Raw genomic sequence first — 20394 nt, forward strand, 5'->3', positions numbered from 1 at the left:
TTGTTCCAGTGTAAGTGAGTTGGTTAGGATTTTTTTTTAGTTTAGTTTTTTTTCCAAAAGGGGGTGTTACCAGCCACCTACGCCTGTTTTGGCCATTTAAGCTAGTTTGGACAGCTAATAGTTACTCCAAACTAATTTAGGCCAGCGTATGTGGCCACTTGTGGCCGCACAGAAAAACCTTGCGGAGAGTTAAGAAATCTGCACAGGTAAATACACACAAAGCACCAAGCACTAAACAAAGCAGTACATTTAAAGCACCAAGCACTAAATAAAGCACAAAAATAAGCATTCAGTAACAAATAAAAAATACAAGGAAGCTGAGAGGACTTGCACCTAGCACCAAGACTTACAAAGCACAAAAAGTAATAAGCAATTAATTAACAAATAAAAAATAGAAGGAACCCTGCACCTAAAGCACCAAGACCAAAGTAATAAGCAATCGATCAATAACAAATAAAAAGGTCGGCAAATCGGTTCTTCCTCACTGTGTAGATCTGCTCCCGGTGATATACCCTCAACCTCCTACTGACTGCAACGCAACTTGCACGCATGTGCCGTTAAAACTCAGAGAAAGCTCAGAATCTCTTTAGTGAACTTAAACTGGGGTCTCAAGAGATCCCATGCAACCCAGAAAGTAAAATGAAAAATGGACCACATAATCAATCAATCAATCAATAAATAAATAAACAAGTAAAAAAATAGAGGTCCTACCTTCAGCGGGCTGCCGATGAGGGAGACCATTCGGCCAGGGATAGGGGTGGCGCGCTTTGGGCCCCTCCCACACAGCCTGCAGCACATGCAGAGATTCTGGGGGCGAGGAACTACTGCACATGCGCGCACACTCTAGCGTGCATGTGCAGAGATCCCGGCACTGTTTTCAGCGCCGGGACCTGGCTCCGCCTCCGAATCCAGTGGCCACGCTACGCCACCATCGAGGAGAGGCTGGGGAACGGCCAAACTCGGCCCGAAGATTTTTGGCGCCCTAATCAGTGTAGAAATGTGGCGCACCTCTGGTGAGTGCACCAGAAATCTCTACTGGCCAAATTTGGGCCCATAGTAACTACTACAGGCCTGATTTATAAACTATTTTGCCACTGTTTGGAAGTTGCATTTTAATATTGATCTGTACGCCTTATGAAATTAATGCATTGTTTGGAATATTTTAGAGTTGGGTGATAACAGGGATTTCTAAAATTTCAAATATGAATTTAGGTTTGATTGTTGAATAAAGAGAAAACTACTGTTTATGCCTCCGAGACCCTTTCAACTAAAACTACCACTGAAATGCTTAAATGCCAACCTTTTAATCTTTTTATTTGGTTCTGTTCTCGCCCATTGCCCTTTCAAAAGCTAACTAGCTCCATCTCTTAGTGCCTAATTATGTTAATCTACTGAATGAGAGTGTTTTTTATGAGAGATAGATGCTGAGTAAACAATGGATTATCTTGTTGGTAATCCTCCCATATACAGGTACCGGTACTAAGCATGAACAGTTGTGCAGAATACTGTATATTATTGGTGAGGCATTATGGTACAGTACTATATTCTCAACATTTTTTCTAACTAATTATAAACAAATTTATAACATAAAAAAGATTTCATTACAATTGCTGTGAACTACATTGCTGGATTTCTCATGGAGGCAATTTACAACATATTTACCTCTGTCCATAAAATGATTAATTCCATGAACTTAAAACATTACAAACTGCTTCGGTTCAAACAAAGTAACAAATTGCTATTTCATGAGGGCATTATGGTGTGCAAGAGATTACATTTCTGCTGTCTTTAATTTGAGCTTGCAGTAAAAATAACAAGCAGCAGCTATAGGCTTATCAGCAGTCTCCTGAATTAGCATTGTCTTGTCTTTCTATAGGGATGACTGGCCACGCAGAAGTAGTGCGAGTTGTGTACTATCCAGACAAAATCAGCTTTGAAAAACTGCTGAAGGTCTTCTGGGAGAGCCACAATCCAACACAAGGTACAGTAATGAATAAACCAGCTCCTCATTATACTCCTAATTACTGCTGTGGTAATTAGTGTTTCAAATGAACCTTGAAACCACATGTGGTCCAAGCAACGTGAAAGAAAAAAAATGAAAAGGCGGAGATTTTTTTCAAAATTTGAGGCAATTGAACCAGAAACAATATTGTGACTGCTCAACTCAGAGGTGTTAACATTGCTTTGAAGAGATACTTCAAAGCTGAACAGTAAACATTGACATAGTCCATGTATGAGTCTGCAATACAGTTTATTTTCACCTTCCTAACTAATTTTAATCGCTCACCTATTGGCAGCCATCTCTTTAGCTGCCTTGGCCCTAAGCTCTGGAATTCGCTCCCGAAACCTCTTCACCTCTCTCTCTTCCTTTAAGACACTCCTTAAAACCTACCTCTTTGACCAAGCTAATATCCTAATATCTCCTCATTTCTTCTTATGTTGTTCGGTGTCAAATTCTGTTTGATAACGCTCCTTGGGACATTTCACTACGTTAAAGGCGCTATATAAATGCAAGTTGCTGTCTTTGGGTCTGGAGGAGGAGAAGGAGCAGCCAAGAAGACAGGAGAGAGGAGGAGAACAGGGAGGAGAGCACTGCGCAGGAGACCATACCATTGCACATCTTCAGGGAGCACTTCTCCTACCTGAACTTCACGAAGGAGCAATGTATGAGGGGCCTTGCTTCACAAAGGAAGCTGTCACCTGCTGCAGTCACAACTCAAGCCTCGAACCAAGGCCATAAATCAAGTTAAAATAACCTTCACTTTTACTGATGGTTCCTATATCATAAACTTCTTGTGACCCCAGTGGGTTGATACCATGAAATAAATGATGGGTATGTAAGTGCTAGCGAGGGGTGATGCTGAGGGGATTAATCGGCTGAGTATTGGATTTTCTTTACAGTTTTCAAATAATGCTTGGATTGTCTATTATAGTAAAAAAGTGATATTGCAAAATTGAAATGTTAAAATGTAGAATCAAGGAAATGTGTCTGATAAACTGTTTTGTTATTCATAGTGTTCTTTTTAAAGTACCTCCCCATAGCATCTTTATGCCCCCTCCTAATGACAAAAGAGGGGGCCTAGAAATTCATTGCCACAGTACCTGGTTTACAGGTGGAAAATGGACACCGGATGTCCAACATGGTGGGTAATGTACGCACCCATCTTTCTGCCCACTGAATTGGATCATGTTCCTCCCTAGGTGTCCAGGGCGCACATCGGACGAATGTAAAATGGTAATTCAAATCTTTAAATGAGGGACTTATGCTTGTTGTTAGACCTTTTTCTGAAATTGGTTTGCCCAGCGCTTGACTCGCCACATGATAAATATGCTCAGCAAGTCATCACGCTAACAGGCAATAAGGTCCCAATTCAAAGGGCTCATCCACTTCACACAGATTAGTTTCTGGTCTGTCCTTTTATGCTGCTGGTTAACCTCTTATTCTTTTTGGGTCTATTTTCTGATTGCTATAAATTAATTATGGCTTCTAATGAGAAGTGTTTTCTGGTGCTGCACTTCTTTTGGCTGCTTTCTGTCATGTATTCAACCAGCATTGTAGCCCATGTATAATCTGACCTAAGTTGTACACTGTGAGAACACTGACCACTAGGTGGTGAACTTGTGGGAGACACTCCTAACCTAGACCACCCAATTCCATCACTTGAGTGCTAAGGAATAAAGGACAGGTCACAGACTGACCTCTCAAGCATGGGCCTCGTGTGCATTTATACTGTATAGTAAGGACGTATCAATGGCGACGAGGATGGGATTTAGACCATGCGAGCATGGCCACTAGCAGAACAGACGAGAGGTACTGTGTTAAGGAATGGTTGGGACAGAGATTCAACATTGTTAAAGCAGCACACAGTTCTCCAGGCAGACAAGGGCAATCGGGCATGCCCCAACATGTAGTCGAACCCAGAGGGGGAGTTCGACAGAGACAATGGCAAGCTGAACGGCGATTCACGCCATTGCAAGGGACAATGCGGCCAGTAATGGGGCCATCAACACCTGTTAATGGCGCACTCAAGGACAATCACAGGGGCAGTCAGGGACGATCGACTGGCAAAGGGACCTTTTGTTTCCAACAGCAGCTCATGTTGGAGGCGTGGAGGCACACACTCAGCCGGAGTTTGCAAAGATGAGCAAAATACCTGCAGAAATGAACGCTGGGGGAAATCACTGGAAGCTGAAGTTCAGCGAGTTCATGTGGAACACGTATACATTTCATACACCAGGACGCCACCGATAATGATGAAAGTGCTCCTCAATGGCATCCCAGTATCAATGGTGCTAGACACGGGGGCCAGCCAGTCCCTGATGGGTATCAAACAGTTCGAAAAGTTGTGGGCGTCCAAGGCCAGGAGGCCAAAATTATCGCCGATTGACGCACAGCTACGGATGTACACAAAGGAGATCATTCCGGTGCTAGGCAGCGCCACGGTAGTCGTGACCCACAAAGATTCGGAGAACAGATTGCCACTCTGGGTTGTCCCGGGGAACGGTCCCGCACTACTGGGGAGGAGTTGGCTTGCTGTCATGAACTGGAAATAGGGCGATGTCAATGCAATTTCCTCTGTGGAGCGAGTATCATGCTCACAGATCCTGGACAAATTTGACTCATTATTTCAACCCGGCATTGGCACTTTCATGGGGGCTAAGGTAGTGATTCACATAAACCCGGATGCCAGGCCAGTACACCACAAGGCCAGAGCGGTGCCGTACGTGATGCGAGAAAAGATAGAAGGCGAATTGGACCGCCTGCTGAGGGAAGGCATCATCTTGCCAGTCGAATTCAGTGACTGGGCGAGCCCGATTGTGCCGGTGCTCAAGGCGGATGGGTCGGTCAGGATATGTGGTGATTACAAGGCCACCATCAATCGGGTATCACTCCAAGACCAGTACCCGCTACCGAGAGCGGAGGACCTCTTTGCAACACTATCTGATAGCAAACTTTTTTCAAAATTGGACCTGACCTCAGCTTACATGACCCAGGAGCTGGCGAGTGAGTCGAAGAAGCTGACCACCATCACGACACACAAGAGGTTGTTTGAGTATAACAGATGTCGGTTCGGGATTCACTCGGCCGCCGCAATCTTCCAACGAAATATGGAAAGCCTCCTCAAGTCGATTCCAGGGACGGTGGTTTTTCAGGACGACATCCTCATCACGGGCTACGATAATGAAGAACACCTCCACAACCTGGAGGAGGTGCTACGCAGACTGGACCGGGTAGGGCTGCGACTGAAAAAGGCGAAGTGCGTCTTCCTAGCTCCAGAGGTAGAATTCCTGGGGATGAGGGTAGCAGCAGACGGAATCAGCCCTACTGCGTCCAAGACGGAAGCGATCCAGAGAGCACCCAGACCCCGTAACACGACGGAGCTGCGTTCATTCCTGGGGCTCCTGAACTATTTTGGTAACTTTCTTCCCAAATTGAGCACGCTGCTAGAGCCGCTACACGTGCTCCTACGCAAAGGTTGCGAATGGTTCTGGGGGGACAGCCAGGGAAGTGCTTTTAATAAAGCACGCAATTTGTTATGTTCCAACAATCTGTTATCGCTATATGACCCATGTATGAACTTGTGTTAACGTGCGATGCGTCGTCCTATGGTGTCGGGTGTGTGTTGCAGCATGCCAATGCCAAGGGTCAGTTACAGCCGGTAGCTTATGCCTCCAGAAGTCTGTCCCAGGCAGAAAGGGGCTACGGGATGGTAGAAAAGGAGGCGCTCGCATGTGTATATGCGGTAAAGAAAATGCACCAGTACCTGTTTGGCAGGAAATTTGAGCTGGAGACAGATCACAAACCCCTAACGTCCCTTTTGGCCGACAACAAGGCCATAAATGCAAATGCATCGGCCCGCATACAGAGGTGGGCACTCACGTTAGCCGCCTCTGACTACACAATTCGGCACCGACTGGGCACTGAAAATTGCGCCGATGCACTCGGCAGGCTCCCACTAGCCACCACTGAGGGGGCTACCGAGCATGCTGCTGAGATGGTCATGGCTGTTGAAGCTTTCGGAAGCGAAGGCTCACCCGTGACAGCCCGTCAGATTAAAGTCTGGACAAATAGAGACCCGCTATTGTCTCTAGTCAAGAAATGTGTCCTGAATGGGGACTGGGCAACCACGTACAGGGCATGCCCTGAGGAATTTAAACCATTTCACAGGTGCAGGGATGAACTCTCAATTCAGGCCGATTGCCCACTGTGGGGAAACCACGTAATCATGCCCCAGATGGGCAGAGAGGTGTTCATCAGAGAACTCCACAATGAGCACCTGGGCATTGTCATGATGAAGGCAATTGCCAGGTCACATGTTTGGTGGCCAGGGATAGATGCAGACCTGGAACTTTGTGTTCGCAGGTGCAACACGTGTGCCCAGCTGGGCAATGCGCCCAGGGAAGCCCCCCTTAGCCCCTGGTCCTGGCCCGCCAAGCCATGGTCACGCATCCATGTGGACTATGCAGGTCCTTTCGTGGGAAAAATGTTTTTGGTTGTAGTCGACGCCTACTCCAAATGGATCGAGTGTGACATTTTAAATTCAAGCACATCCTCTGCCACGGTAGAAAGTCTATGGGCAATGTTCGCCGCCCACGGTCTACTGGACATCTTGGTCAGCGACAATGGCTCATGCTTCACAAGCACTGAATTCCAGGACTTCATGGCAGGCAATGGAATTAACCATGTCAGAACGGCACCGTTCAAGCCAGCCTCAAACGGCCAGGCAGAACGAGCAGGGCAGATAATCAAACAGGGGATGCTCAGAATTCAAGGGGGTTCCCTACAAAGCCGCTTATCACGCCTCCTGTTGGCCTACAGATCCCAACCACACTCGCTCACAGGGGTTCCACCCGCAGAGCTGCTAATGAAAAGGATGCTCAAAACCCGGTTATCCCTTACACCCCACCATGAAAGAAATTGTCGAGAGCAGGCGCCAGTCACAATATGACTACCATGACAGGACTGCGAGGGCGTGATGTATTGATGTAAATGACGCTGTTTTTGTCCTCAACTACGCTGCAGGGCCCAAATGGCTCGCAGGCACTGTGATTGCCAAAGAGGGAAATAAGATTCTGGTAGTTAAACTTACCAATGGACAAATCTGCCGCAAACATGTGGATCAAACAAAAACGAGGTTCAGCAACCCCATAGAAGAAGCAGAGGAAGAACACGATATAGAGTTCACTCCACCACAGGTGACCGAACACCGGAACCAAAGGGAGGAGAGCCCAGTCACTGTGGGCAGTCTGGATAGGCCTGAGGCACCGCAAACAGCAGACACTCAGGCCAGCGCCCAACAACCGGAGCCCCAACTCAGGCGTTCTACAAGGGAGCGTAAACCACCAGAGAGACTAAACCGGTGATCCCAATAAGACTTTGGGGGGGGAGGTGATGTCATGTATTCAACCAGCATTGTAACCCATGTATAATCTGAACTAAGTTGTACACTGTGAGAACACTGACCACTAGGTGGTGAACTTGTGGGAGACACTCCTAACCTGGACCTTCAGATATAAAAGGGGAAGCTCCACCCACCTTCATCACTTGAGTGCTAAGGAATAAAGGACAGGTCACAGACTGACCTTCTCTCAAGCATAGGCCTCGTGTGCTTTTATACTGTTTGGTAAGGACGTATCACTTTCAAAACAATTTCACTGTCGTCACGGATGGTCTGGTAGGGCTGTCTTTGGGTCTGGAGGAGGAGAGAGAGCAGCCAAGAAGACAGGAGAGCGGAGGAGAACAGGGAGGAGAGCACTGCGCAGGAGACCATACCATTGCACGTCTTCAGGGAGCACTTCTCCTACCTGAACTTCACGAAGGAGCAATATGTGAGGGGCCTTGCTTCACAAAGGAAGCTGTCACCTGCTGCAGTCACCAAGGCATGAACAGCACTACTTTTGGCTGTCAAGGTCACTGTGTCCCTTAAGATTTATGTAACAGAATTTGTTCAGGCTGCAGCAGATGACATCAGCAACATCACCCAGTTTGCAGTCCACTGTTTTTTCAGGGAGGTCACCAAAGCTTGTAAGCCAGGAGAAACATCGACATCTCTTTCCCCATTGACCGAGCGAAGCAGGACGTGAGTAGACCAGGCTTTTCCCTGATTACAAGCTTCACCAAGGTCCCACGTGCCATAGACAGCACCCAAATTGTTTTTTGTGTACCTTATCACGATTCTGGCATCATTATAAATAACCACTCCCTCAATGTCCAGTTTGTTTGCAATCACAGGCAGTGCATCATGGAGATCTGTGCCCAGTTTCCTGGCTGCAGTCATGTTTCGTTCATCCTGCACCAGTCCTCTATGCCATCTTTATTCGTACCATGCTCTCAGGTTTCTGGCTGTCTACTGGGCGACAAGGGCTATCCCCTTCAGACTTGGCTCATGAGTCCTGTCAGGAACCCGGTCACAGCTGCAGAGCTGGCCTACAACGAGTGCCATTCTGCCACCAGAAACCTCATCGATCAGACAGTCAGCGAGCTCAACCAATGCTTCTGTTGCCTGGAATATTCGGGAGGAGTTTTGCAGTACAGCCCTGAGCAGGTATCCAGATTGTGGTCATCTAGTATATGTTCCATACCTTTACCAGCATGAGGGACTAGCCCTTACCACCATCAGGGCAGCAAGAAATGCAGCAGGAGCAGCATCGACTGCCAGTGCCCCTAGCTGCCAGCGCTCTTAGATAGCAGCTCCTCTAACATCCTTCCTATTTCCAATACACCATCCACCATCCAATTGCTTTCCTTCAGTCCAGCCGTATGGGTCTTACCCGCACTTAACTATAAATATAAACACCAACACCAAATCCAGAACAAAAAACTCATTTGCCACAGCTCAATTCCAACTGTCTCTAATAGTTAACAGAAATAATTAAGAATCACCCTTTTGCAACCTCTTGGTGCCTGACTTCCATGCCCATTTACCTATCCTAGTGCTCCTGCGAAATGCTACACCAGTGGCTATAGCTTGGGAGATGGCGGAGTGGGTGGTGAGAGAGCAGGATTGCTGTCATCCTGAGCCCCTGTCAACACAGGCTCCCAGAGCCAGGATGGCAGCAGTGATCGCTGTCAGCAGAGGCTCCATCATGGTAGGCGCCACTGTTGTGTTCATGGAGCTGGTGACTCGATCCATGTTGGCCCGAATGGCCTCACCACTCTGCAGGAAACCCTGACTCAAGTTGGAGCTGGATTTCTCCATGCTCTGAAACATTGTGACCAAGCTCGCTGGCAGGCTTACCAGTCGATCATTTTCTATTGTAAGCCTACCAGCCTTCTGCGATAGCATGGGCCCTCGTAGTCAGTGTCTGAGTCCTTTGCAGCAGAGCCAACATATTATGGGGCCAAAATTGCCCCCCTCTATTGCTGCCTCCAAGAGGCGGGAATGGAGTGGAGAAGCCTTACCGACCGGGGACAGACAGAGGCCGACTCGTCCGAAATTGCCCCAGGGCCGGAAGCGGCGGGAACGGGTTTCCGCACAGTCTGTGTTCCCGCCGCGTCGAGCACGCACCGACCCCTTACCGACCGGCGGCGATCCCCGCTGCTGCCGGTCGGTGCCATTGGCAGGTTTCCCCAGCGGGAAAAGACCGCTGGAGAAAGTTGTCCCCAACATCGCCCCTACCGAAAAAAAAAACGAAGTACTGAATTTCACCGGAATCTCTTTAATAAAAAAACAAATTCTAAATTGAGACCGTTTGGGGCTGGTCTCAATTTCGGCCCTAATGGTGCCTTCCTCTGAGCTGGTACCTGTGACGGCCTATTCCCTCTTCCCTAGCTCCTGCACATTTATGCTTGGCAATTTAGCTCATGAAGACCACTCCTCTAGCCGAGCCTCTAGTCTAGTACGCATGGCACTAATCTCGTGAGTTAGTGCTTGCTAGGGTCAGGTTAAGTGACAGTGTACCTTCAGGAAGGCTGGTCTCCTCTCCCCGAAGTGGCAGACATATCTCCATATTTTCCGAACCTGCAATGAAAGAGAAGGTTAGCCTTGCTTGTGCAGCTGGTAGAGGTAGGTTTTAAGGAGAGTTTTAAAGGAGGAGAGAGAGGTAGAGTGACGGGGAGAGGTTTAGGGAGAGAATTCCAGAGCTTAGGATCTTGGCAGCTGAAGGCACGGCCACCGATGATGGAGCGATTAAAATCAGGGATGCTCAAGAGGCCAGAATTAGAAGAGCGCAGATATCTGAGTGTTGTAGGGCTGGAGGGGGTTACAGAGATAGGAAGGGTCGAAGCCAGGGACGGATTTGAAAACAAGGATGAGAATTTTAAAATCGAGGCTTTGCTTAACTGGGAGCCAGTGTCGGTCAGCGAGCACAGGGATGATGAGTGAATGGGACTTGGTGCGAGTGAGGATACGGGGAGCAGAGTTTTGGATGAGCTTAAGTTGATGAAGATGGGAGGCTGACCAGGAGTATGTTGGAATAGCCAAGTCTAGAGGTAACAAAGGCATGGATCGGGAATGGAGTCAGGTAATGTTACGGAGATGGAAGTCGGTGGTCTTCGTGATGATGGGAATATGTGGTCGGAAGCTCATCTTGGAGTCAAATATGACATCAAGGTTGCGAACAGGGAAGAAGATATGGAGGCGGCCTTGGTCCCCTTTGATGACAGCCTCCTGGCACAGGTGTGTGCAAACCTGTGCAAGAAAGGAGGGATTGTATTCATGACATCTTTGCAAGGTGTTTAGAGAATGTCCCTGTCATGGTGCAATAGTTGGTATGCAGAGTGTGAGATGTGGCGAAGTGAGAGTTGTAATAGTGGTGAGTGTGTGAGTACGAGGAGAAGAAAGTATACTAAAATGTGGTGCAGTGATTGTAGGAGAGTGAAAGAAAGCAGGGGAGGGGAGTATTGTGAGTAATGAGGCTGAAAGCAAGGAGGTGAGAGCAGAGAGTAAGAGAGCAGTATCTTTACCTTGACGACTCTGGTGAGGTCATTGAGTTTCTTTTGGTGTTACAGCCATGTACTGGGAGCTAAGCTTCTGGCATTCCCCTCTTCATTAGTTTCTCTCTATTGGAGGTATTACCTGGAGGGCTTTCTTCCCCAGGGAGGAACAGGATCTCCTGTCAACCGCCTGAACTAGTGCCTTCAATGCAACATCCGCAAAACTAGGTGCCCAGTCTGGACCTCTTCCAGCCATTTTCTTCATATGTGTTAGATTTTAGTACTTCTTTTAGTACAGGTTTGACCTCCCAAATCTGGAGTTCCAAAATCCGGAATGTTCCAAAATCCGAACATTTTTTAAAATGGCGCACATGGATTGCGCTATCACCAAATACGTTTTTTGATGATAGCGATATTTTTTGGCATCACACCACTATTTTTTAAAGGCCTAAGTTTCGTTAGAAAATGCGGCCAGCGATTAAAAATTGGCGTTGCACGAGGATTCCGCAGTCCTCGCCAACTTTAGTCTGAGGCCGATTACCGCTGTGGGGGGGTGGCGGGGGGGGAGGAGAAACACAAAAAAAAATTGCAAAAACTAAAAAATGGCAAAACATTCACAAGACATTAAACTATTGAATCGCTGAAAAAGAATTTAAAAATAAAAACTTTAACTTATCTTTTTTGCAGGTCTTCATTCTTACCGCTGCTCCAAGGGTTTTTCCCTGACGTTTTTTTTTGTACAGAATACAGGTGCGCACTGAGCCAAATTTTTAGTGCAATTGCTATTCGAGTCTTGCACGGCGGCGGTCCTCTCCCCAGCGGTATTTAACAACCGCCGCTGCAAGATTTCTTTGAATCTTGCGCCACACCGTTTTTCGCCAAAAAACCGGGCACAAGGTTGGTGCATTTTTAGCCCATTAATGTACCCACCATATTGGTTTGCACTCGAACCTGATTATTTAAAGTGACCAGAGATAGCCTTAAAGTGGTTATTTCTAACACTGTGCACATGTATAATTACATTGTGCTCCTTATTTCCACCCGTGCCCACCTCTGGTGCCTCTGTATCCTGTAATGTCTGGAAGCTTGTAATGTTTGTAGCGCCACACTGTGGATGTGGACGTATTGTGTACTGCAAGTGCAGGGTTAATAATAAACGGAACCAGGCAGATTTCCGGAGGCTTCCGAGAGTGCTGCCTGCCATGTTAGGAGCTGTGTGTGCTGTGTTCTGTGAATATATCACATTTGGCAGCGAGATGGGATTTTTCAGATGATTTAAAGCTTAAATTTTGTTGGTGAAGGATTCAGCCAGCCGACGGAGAGACTTTGGAAGTTTCTGTCTTTGGAAAAAAGCTACAAAATCCAAGGTAAAGTACAGCACATGGTGTGAATAGCTAGAGATTAAAATGGCAGGTGTCATTGGACATTTGGGGGAATATAGACACGACCGGGAATGTTTTAAAGTGTATGTGCATTGGCTAGAAATGTATTTCACTGCAAATAACATAATCGAAGTTCCAGACAATGCAGTCCAGAACCGGCCTGTGTTGGAACGCAAGAAAGCGATCTTCTTATCGGTGGTAGGTCCGGCATTGTACGAAACCCTTGTAAATCTGCTTGTGCCTGACGAGCCAAAGGGCACAACGCTTAAAGAAATTTTAACGAAGCTGGAGCAGCACTATAACCCCAAAGCATTAGAAATTACTGAAAGCTATTGCTTTGGGATTCGGAATCAAAAGACTGATGAATGTATCATTGATTACATTGTAGCATTAAAAAAGCTATCGATGCACTGTAATTTTGGAAACTTTCAAAACCGAGCATTACGTGATCATTTTGTTTGTGGGGTGAAAAATGATGCGATCAGAAGGAAGTTATTGACGACAGATGACTTGACTTTTGAGATTGCTTATCAGACAGCGAGGTCGATGGGCATGGCCGAACAATATTCCCAATAATTAAATAATAATTACGGTCGTCAGTCAACCGAGGTAAATCACCTGCAGTTTCAAAGTAAAAGACGGTGGGGGCCCAAAGTCTCAGAAACTAGAAATTCTAACAGAGCGTCGAAGTCGTGCTATAGGTACCTGGGACAACACATTGTTCAAAGTTGTCCATACGTGAAGGCAGAGTGTTTCTTCTGTAGAAAGATTGGGCATCTTGCGAAGTCATGCCGAATGACGGGTAAACCAGCTTTCAAAGCTATGAGTCCAGCGTTCAAAGCTATGAGTAGAAATCCCAAGAGACTACATAGCATGGAAAAACAACAACAGGACGAGGAGATGTTAGAGTTACACATCATCAGGAGCACGAGGTTAACGGACAGTAATCCAGAAAGCATCAAAATCCACATAGATGTTGAGGGATTCAAGATACCAATGGAAATTGACACGGGTGCATCTGCGAGTGTAGTACCGGAGACACTATATCGTTACAAATTGCGTGATTTCCAACTGGAGAAATCCAAGATAGAGCTGCGAGGCTACTCGGGAGAGAAAATTCCTGTGGTAGGTCGTATCACCGTGCCGGTGAAATATAAAGATCAATTTCAGAACGTGCCTCTAATAGTAGTGAAAGAAGACAAGCCTGCCTTACTAGGAAGAAATTGGTTGAGCTCACTGAAGCTGGATTGGAGTAAGATTTTCTGTGTGGAAGCGAGATTCTCATCAACGGATGAGGTTACCAAGAAGTATCCGAAAATGTTCTGCGAAACGGGCAGTCCGATCCAAGGCTTCAAGGCGAGTGTCAGGGTACAGAAGGAGGCTAGATCGGTTTACTACAAGCCACGTTCCGTACCATATGCATTCAAGGAGAAAGTTAAGCAAGAACTCAAAAGACTAGAGACTGAGAACATTATTTGTAAGACAGATCAATGTAATTGGGCTACACCCATTGTTGTTGTACCCAAGTCTGATGGCAAGGTAAGGTTGTGTGGTGCTTATAAAGAAACCGTAAACCAGGTTCTAGAGGGTAAAGTCCCCAATACATGCCAAATATAGAAGATTTGTTCACGACACTTGACAAGTGGTCAGATCTTCTTAAAACTGGATCTTATGAATGCCTACTTACAGCTTGAACTAGATGAGGAGTCCAAGTCATGTAGGTCTATAAATACTCATCTAGGCCTATATTTAATAGGCTACCATTTGGCGTGTCTTCCGCCCCTGCCATATTCCAAGGGGTGATGAACCAGATTTTGCAAGGTATTGAAGGGGTAGTATGTTATTTGGATGACATACTAATTTCAGCACCAAATAGGCAAATTCATAATAACATATTAAATGAAGTCCTCAAACGGCTAGAGAAGCACAGAGTATGAGTGTCTGCTCGTAAGTGTGAGTTATTTAAAAACTCAGTGGAGTACTTAGGGCATAGAGTAAACAAAGATGGTTTACATCCAACCATGGAAAAATTGGATGCAATTAGAAATGCACCCACTCCCAGGAATGTCACTGAAATTCGTTCATTCTTGGGTCTTTTGAACTATTATGGGAAGTTCCTATCAAATTTGGCTACAGTATTACATTCACTGAATGAACTTTTGAAAAAAACAGGTCCATTGGAAGGGGTCAAAAGAATGCGATACAGCATTCAAGGGGTGTAAAAGCAAATTGGTAGAGAGCACCATGTTAGTTCACTATGACATATCTAAGGAGATTAAGCTAGCATGTGATGCCTCTCTGTATGGAGTTGGGGCAGTAATCTCTCATGTATCAAGTAGTGGGGAGGAGAGACCAATTGCTTTTGCTTCACGCACTCTCAGTGCCAGTGAGAGTAATTATGCGCAAATTGAAAGGGAAGATTTGGCATTAATTTTTGGGGTCAAGAAGTTTCACAAATACTTGTATGGAGGGCAGGAAAAAGATTGGGAGCACGATAGTGATAGGGGATTCGATGGTGAGGGGAATAGATAGGCGTTTCTGCGGACGCAACCGAGACTCCAGGATGGTATGTTGCCTCCCTGGTGCAAGGGTCAAGGATGTCTTGGAGTGGGTGCAGGACATTCTGAAATAGGAGGGAGAACAACCAGTTGTCGTGGTGCACATTGGTACCAACGACATAGGTAAAAAAAGGGATGAGGTCCTACGAAAAGAATTTAAGGAGCTAGGAGCTAAATTAAAAAGTAGGACCTCAAAAGTAGTAATCTCGGGATTGCTACCAGTGCCATGTGCTAGTCAGAGTAGGAATCGCAGGATAGCGCAGATGAATACATGGCTTGAGCAGTGGTGCAGCAGGGAGGGATTCAAATTCTTGGGGCATTGGAACCGGTTCTGGGGGAGGTGGGACCAGTACAAACCGGACAGTCTGCACCTGGGCAGGACCGGAACCAATGTCCTAGGGGGAGTGTTTGCTAGTGCTGTTGGGGAGGAGTTAAACTAATATTGCAGGGGGATGGGAACCTATGCAGGGAGACAAAAATGAGGCAAAAGCAGATGAGGAAAAGTGGAGGGCAGAGAAACTCAAGGCAAAGAACAAAAAGGGCCACTGTACAGCAAAATTCTAAAAGGACAAAGGGTGTTAAAAAAGCAAGCCTGAAGGCTTTGTGTCTTAATGCAAGGAGTATCCGCAATAAGGTGGATGAATTAACTGTGCAAATAGATGTTAACAAATATGATGTGATTGGGATTACGGAGACGTGGCTCCAGGATGATCAGGGCTGGGAACTCAACATCCAAGAGTATTCAACATTCAGGAAGGATAGAATAAAAGGAAAAGGAGGTGGGGTAGCATTGCTGGTTAAAGAGGAGATTAATGCAATAGTTAGGAAAGACATTAGCTTGGATGATGTGGAATCTATATGGGTAGAGCTGCATAACACTAAAGGGCAAAAATCGTTAGTGGGAGTTGTGCACAGACCTCCAAACAGTAGTAGTGATGTTGGGGAGGGCATCAAACAGGAAATTAGGAGTGCATGCAATAAAGGTGCAGCAGTTATAATGGGTGACTTTAATATGCACATAGATTGGGCCAGCCAAACTGGAAGCAATACGGTGGAGGAGGATTTCCTGGAGTGCATAAGGGATGGTTTTCTAGACCAATATGTCGAGGAACCAACTAGGGGGGAGGCCATCTTAGACTGGGTGTTGTGTAATGAGAGAGGATTAATTAGCAATCTCATTGTGCGAGGCCCCTTGGGGAAGAGTGACCATAATATGGTGGAATTCTGCATTAGGATGGAGAATGAAACAGTTAATTCAGAGACCATGGTCCAGAACTTAAAGAAGGGTAACTTTGAAGGTATGAGGCATGAATTGTCTAAGATAGATTGGCTAATGATACTTAAGGGGTTGACTGTGGATGGGCAATGGCAGACATTTAGAGACCGCATGGATAAATTACAACAATTGTACATTCCTGTCTGGCGTAAAAATAAAAAAGGGAAGGTGGCTCAACCGTGGCTATCTAGGGAAATCAGGGATGGTATTAAAGCCAAGGAAATGGCATACAAATTGGCCAGAAATAGCAGCGAACCTGGGGACTGGGAGAAATTTAGAACTCGGCAGAAGAGGACAAAGGGTTTGATTAGGGCAGGGAAAATGGAGTATGAGAAGAAGCTTGCAGGGAACATTAAGGCGGATTGCAAAAGTTTCTATAGGTATGTAAAGAGAAAAAGGTTAGTAAAGACAAACGTAGGTCCCCTGCAGTCAGAATCAGGGGAAGTCATAACGGGGAACAAAGAAATGGCAGACCAATTGAACAAGTACTTTGGTTCAGTATTCACTAAGGAGGACACAAACAACATTCCGGATATAAAAGTGGTCAGAGGGTCTAGTAAGGAGGAGGAACTGAGGGAAATCTTTATTAGTCGGGAAATTGTGTTGGGGAAATTGATGGGATTGAAGGCCGATAAATCCCCAGGGCCTGATGGACTGCATCCCAGAGTACTTAAGGAGGTGGCCTTGGAAATAGCGGATGCATTGACAGTCATTTTCCAACATTCCATTGACTTTGGATCAGTTCCTATCGAGTGGAGGGTAGCCAATGTAACCCCACTTTTTAAAAAAGGAGGGAGAGAGAAAGCAGGGAATTATAGACCGGTCAGCCTGACCTCAGTAGTGGGTAAAATGATGGAATCAATTATTAAGGATGTCATAGCAGCGCATTTGGAAAATGGTGACATGATAGGTCCAAGTCAGCATGGATTTGTGAAAGGGAGATCATGCTTGACAAATGTTCTGGAATTTTTTGAGGATGTTTCCAATAAAGTGGACAAAGGAGTACCAGTTGATGTGGTATATTTGGACTTTCAGAAGGCTTTCGACAAGGTCCCACATAGGAGATTAATGTGCAAAGTTAAAGCACATGGGATTGGGGGTAGTGTGCTGACGTGGATTGAGAACTGGTTGTCAGACAGGAAGCAAAGAGTAGGAGTAAATGGGTACTTTTCGGAATGGCAGGCAGTGACTAGTGAGGTACCGCAGGGTTCTGTGCTGGGGCCCCAGTTGTTTACATTGTACATTAATGATTTAGACGAGGGGATTAAATGTAGTATCTCCAAATTTGCGGATGACACTAAGTTGGGTGGCAGTGTGAGCTGCGAGGAGGATGCTATGAGGCTGCAGAGTGACTTGGATAGGTTAGGTGAGTGGGCAAATGCGTGGCAGATGAAGTATAATGTGGATAAATGTGAGGTTATCCACTTTGGTGGTAAAAACAGAGAGACAGACTATTATCTGAATGGTGACAGATTAGGAAAAGGGAAGGTGCAACGAGACCTGGGTGTCATGGTACATCAGTCATTGAAGGTTGGCATGCAGGTACAGCAGGCGGTTAAGAAAGCAAATGGCATGTTGGCCTTCATAGCGAGGGGATTTGAGTACAGGGGCAGGGAGGTGTTGCTACAGTTGTACAGGGCCTTGATGAGGCCACACCTGGAGTATTGTGTGCAGTTTTGGTCTCCTAACTTGAGGAAGGACATTCTTGCTATTGAGGGAGTGCAGCGAAGATTCACCAGACTGATTCCCGGGATGGTGGGACTGACCTATCAAGAAAGATTGGATCAACTGGGCTTGTATTCACTGGAGTTCAGAAGAGTGAGAGGGGACCTCATAGAAACGTTTAAAATTCTGACGGGTTTGGACAGGTTGGATGCAGGAAGAATGTTCCCAATGTTGGGGAAGTCCAGAACCAGGGGTCACAGTCTAAGGATAAGGGGTAATCAATTTAGGACCGAGATGAGGAGAAACTTCTTCACCCAGAGAGTGGTGAACCTGTGGAATTCTCTACCACAGAAAGTAGTTGAGGCCAATTCACTAAATATATTCAAAAGGGAGTTAGATGAAGTCCTTACTACTCGGGGGATCAAGGGGTATGGCGTGAAAGCAGGAAGGGGGTACTGAAGTTTCATGTTCAGCCATGAACTCATTGAATGGCGGTGCAGGCTAGAAGGGCTGAATGGCCTGCTCCTGCACCTATTTTCTATGTTTCTATGTTTCTATAAGCCCCTAACGGCAATCCTCCATCCAAAGTCCCCAGTTCCAACATTAGCTGCAGCCCGAATGCAGAGATAGGCTTTGATTTTGTCAGCATATACATATGATATTGAATACAGACGATCAGCTGATCACAGTAATGCTGATGCAATGTCTAGATTGCCTTCCCATCACAAGTTACACCCGATAGGGAAGAAGTGCTTTATTTTTCATACATTGATAAACTGCCAGTCACAGCTGAAGAGATTGGTAGAGCAACCAAACGTGACCCAGTTATGTCAAAGGTGTATGAGTATATTGCAAATGGATGGCCAAACCAGGTAACAGACAAAGATATTAATCCATTCTTCATCCGTAGGAATGAATTATCAGTCGATAAAGATTGTATCATGTGGGGTGCAAGAGTGGTTATACCAAATAAATTCAGGTCCAAATTATTAGGAGACCTCCATGACCAGCACCTGGGAATGTGCTTGACCAAGAGTTTTGCACGCAGTTATTTATGGTGGCCAGGTCTTGATAAAGATATAGAGTACATCGTGAGTCATTGTACGACATGTCAATCGGTAAGCAAGCAACCACTATCAGTACCATTACAGCCTTGGAAATGGCCTCCCAGGGTGTGGCAAAGTCTACATATTGATTTTGCTGAGTTAGAAGGACAACAATTGTTCATTGTGATTGATAGCCATTCGAAGTGGGTTGAGGTGTTTCCAATGTGGAAAATAACAAAAAGTAAAACATTGGACATTTTACGAAAATTATTTTCTTCATTTGGCCTCCCTGAGGAAATTGTTTTGGATAATAGACCACAATTTCGATCAGAAGAATTTGCACAGTTCACGAGCAAAAATGGTGTGAAACACACCAAGGTTCCACCATACCATCCTGCTTCGAATGGTGCAGCAGAGCCACTGTACAAATTGTAAAATGTGCCCTCATAAAACAAATGTTAGATCCAAATCCAAGGAAACGACAGTTGTCATTGGATCACAAATGGGCTAATTTTTTGATTACATATCGCAATATTCCTCATACAAATACAGGTAGAACACCAGCAGAGTTGTTTCTCAAACGACAGCCACAAACCAGATTCTCGTTGTTAAAACCAAGTTCGGCACAGTCCATAGAAGAGACTCAATTAAGACAGAAAGAGAATCATGGTAACGGTAGAGTAAAAGAGAGGTGTAAAATTAAACCAGAAGGTGAGAGTGAAGAACCATCACCATAAATGGTTAAAGTGGTTACTAGGAAGAGTGGTGAAGATATGTGGTCCTCGCACATATTTGGTAAAGATGTTTGATAATGGACATGTTAGGTTTGTTCATATTGATCATATTTTACCTACAGACATGGAAGGAGTTGAAGGTGGGAATGATTCAATTATTTCTGACTCATCAGATAGTTTTGATACACCAGTAGCAAATCCTAAATCCAATGTACTGGAAACAAATCCAGGAGAGAATCAGAATGAAAGTTTGAGTCCGAGTCAGGGAAACAAAGAGCCTGAAGTTAGAGTGAGTTGAAATGAAAATCAAGGAAATTCCGTGGAGGAAAACGTTCCTCAGGATGAGCCTCGAATGAGTGTGAAATCGACACCATGTTTGTAAGGTTCTGTGCGAGAGCGAAGGTATCCTCTTCGAAACAGAAAACAAGTGGTAAAATTAAATTTGTAAATATGGAAAAAAAAAGTTTATATCCTGTGTTATGTATAAACATGAAAGTTATGTATGATGTTTGTTATAATAATTTCTTCATTAATGAGGGAGAAGTGTAATGTCTGTAAGCTTGTAATGTATGTAGCTTCACACTGTGGATGTGGACGTATTGTGTACTGCAAGTGCAGGGTTAATAATAAACAGAACCAGGCAGATTTCCGGAGGCTTCCGAGAGAGCTGCCTGCCATGTTAGGAGCTGTGTGTGCTGTGCTCTGTGAATATATTAAACCTATCCTGACGCTGTGCCGAGTTGATACCCGTGAACCAGGCTGGCGGTGCATGGTTGTGCTGTGGTATCATGAGCCTCTAACCTTGGGGCTTCTGCATCTCTGGACGATTTTTAAGTAGGCTGCGTCACCACTGCAGG

General features: G+C 45.6%; 1 protein-coding gene across 2 annotated transcripts in view; it reads left to right on the top strand.

The window, feature by feature from the left end:
- msraa (methionine sulfoxide reductase Aa) overlaps nt 1-20394 on the top strand; it is a 488132-nt gene that overhangs the window by 324642 nt on the left and 143096 nt on the right. For both annotated transcript variants that reach the window (XM_070884418.1, XM_070884417.1), the window contains exon 4: nt 1877-1981. In XM_070884418.1, coding sequence (XP_070740519.1) covers nt 1877-1981 — 105 coding nt within the window. The remainder of the gene's footprint in view (nt 1-1876; nt 1982-20394) is intronic.

This window comes from Pristiophorus japonicus, chromosome 7 (genome assembly GCF_044704955.1).
Source record: "Pristiophorus japonicus isolate sPriJap1 chromosome 7, sPriJap1.hap1, whole genome shotgun sequence".
Classification (NCBI taxonomy): domain Eukaryota; kingdom Metazoa; phylum Chordata; class Chondrichthyes; family Pristiophoridae; genus Pristiophorus; species Pristiophorus japonicus.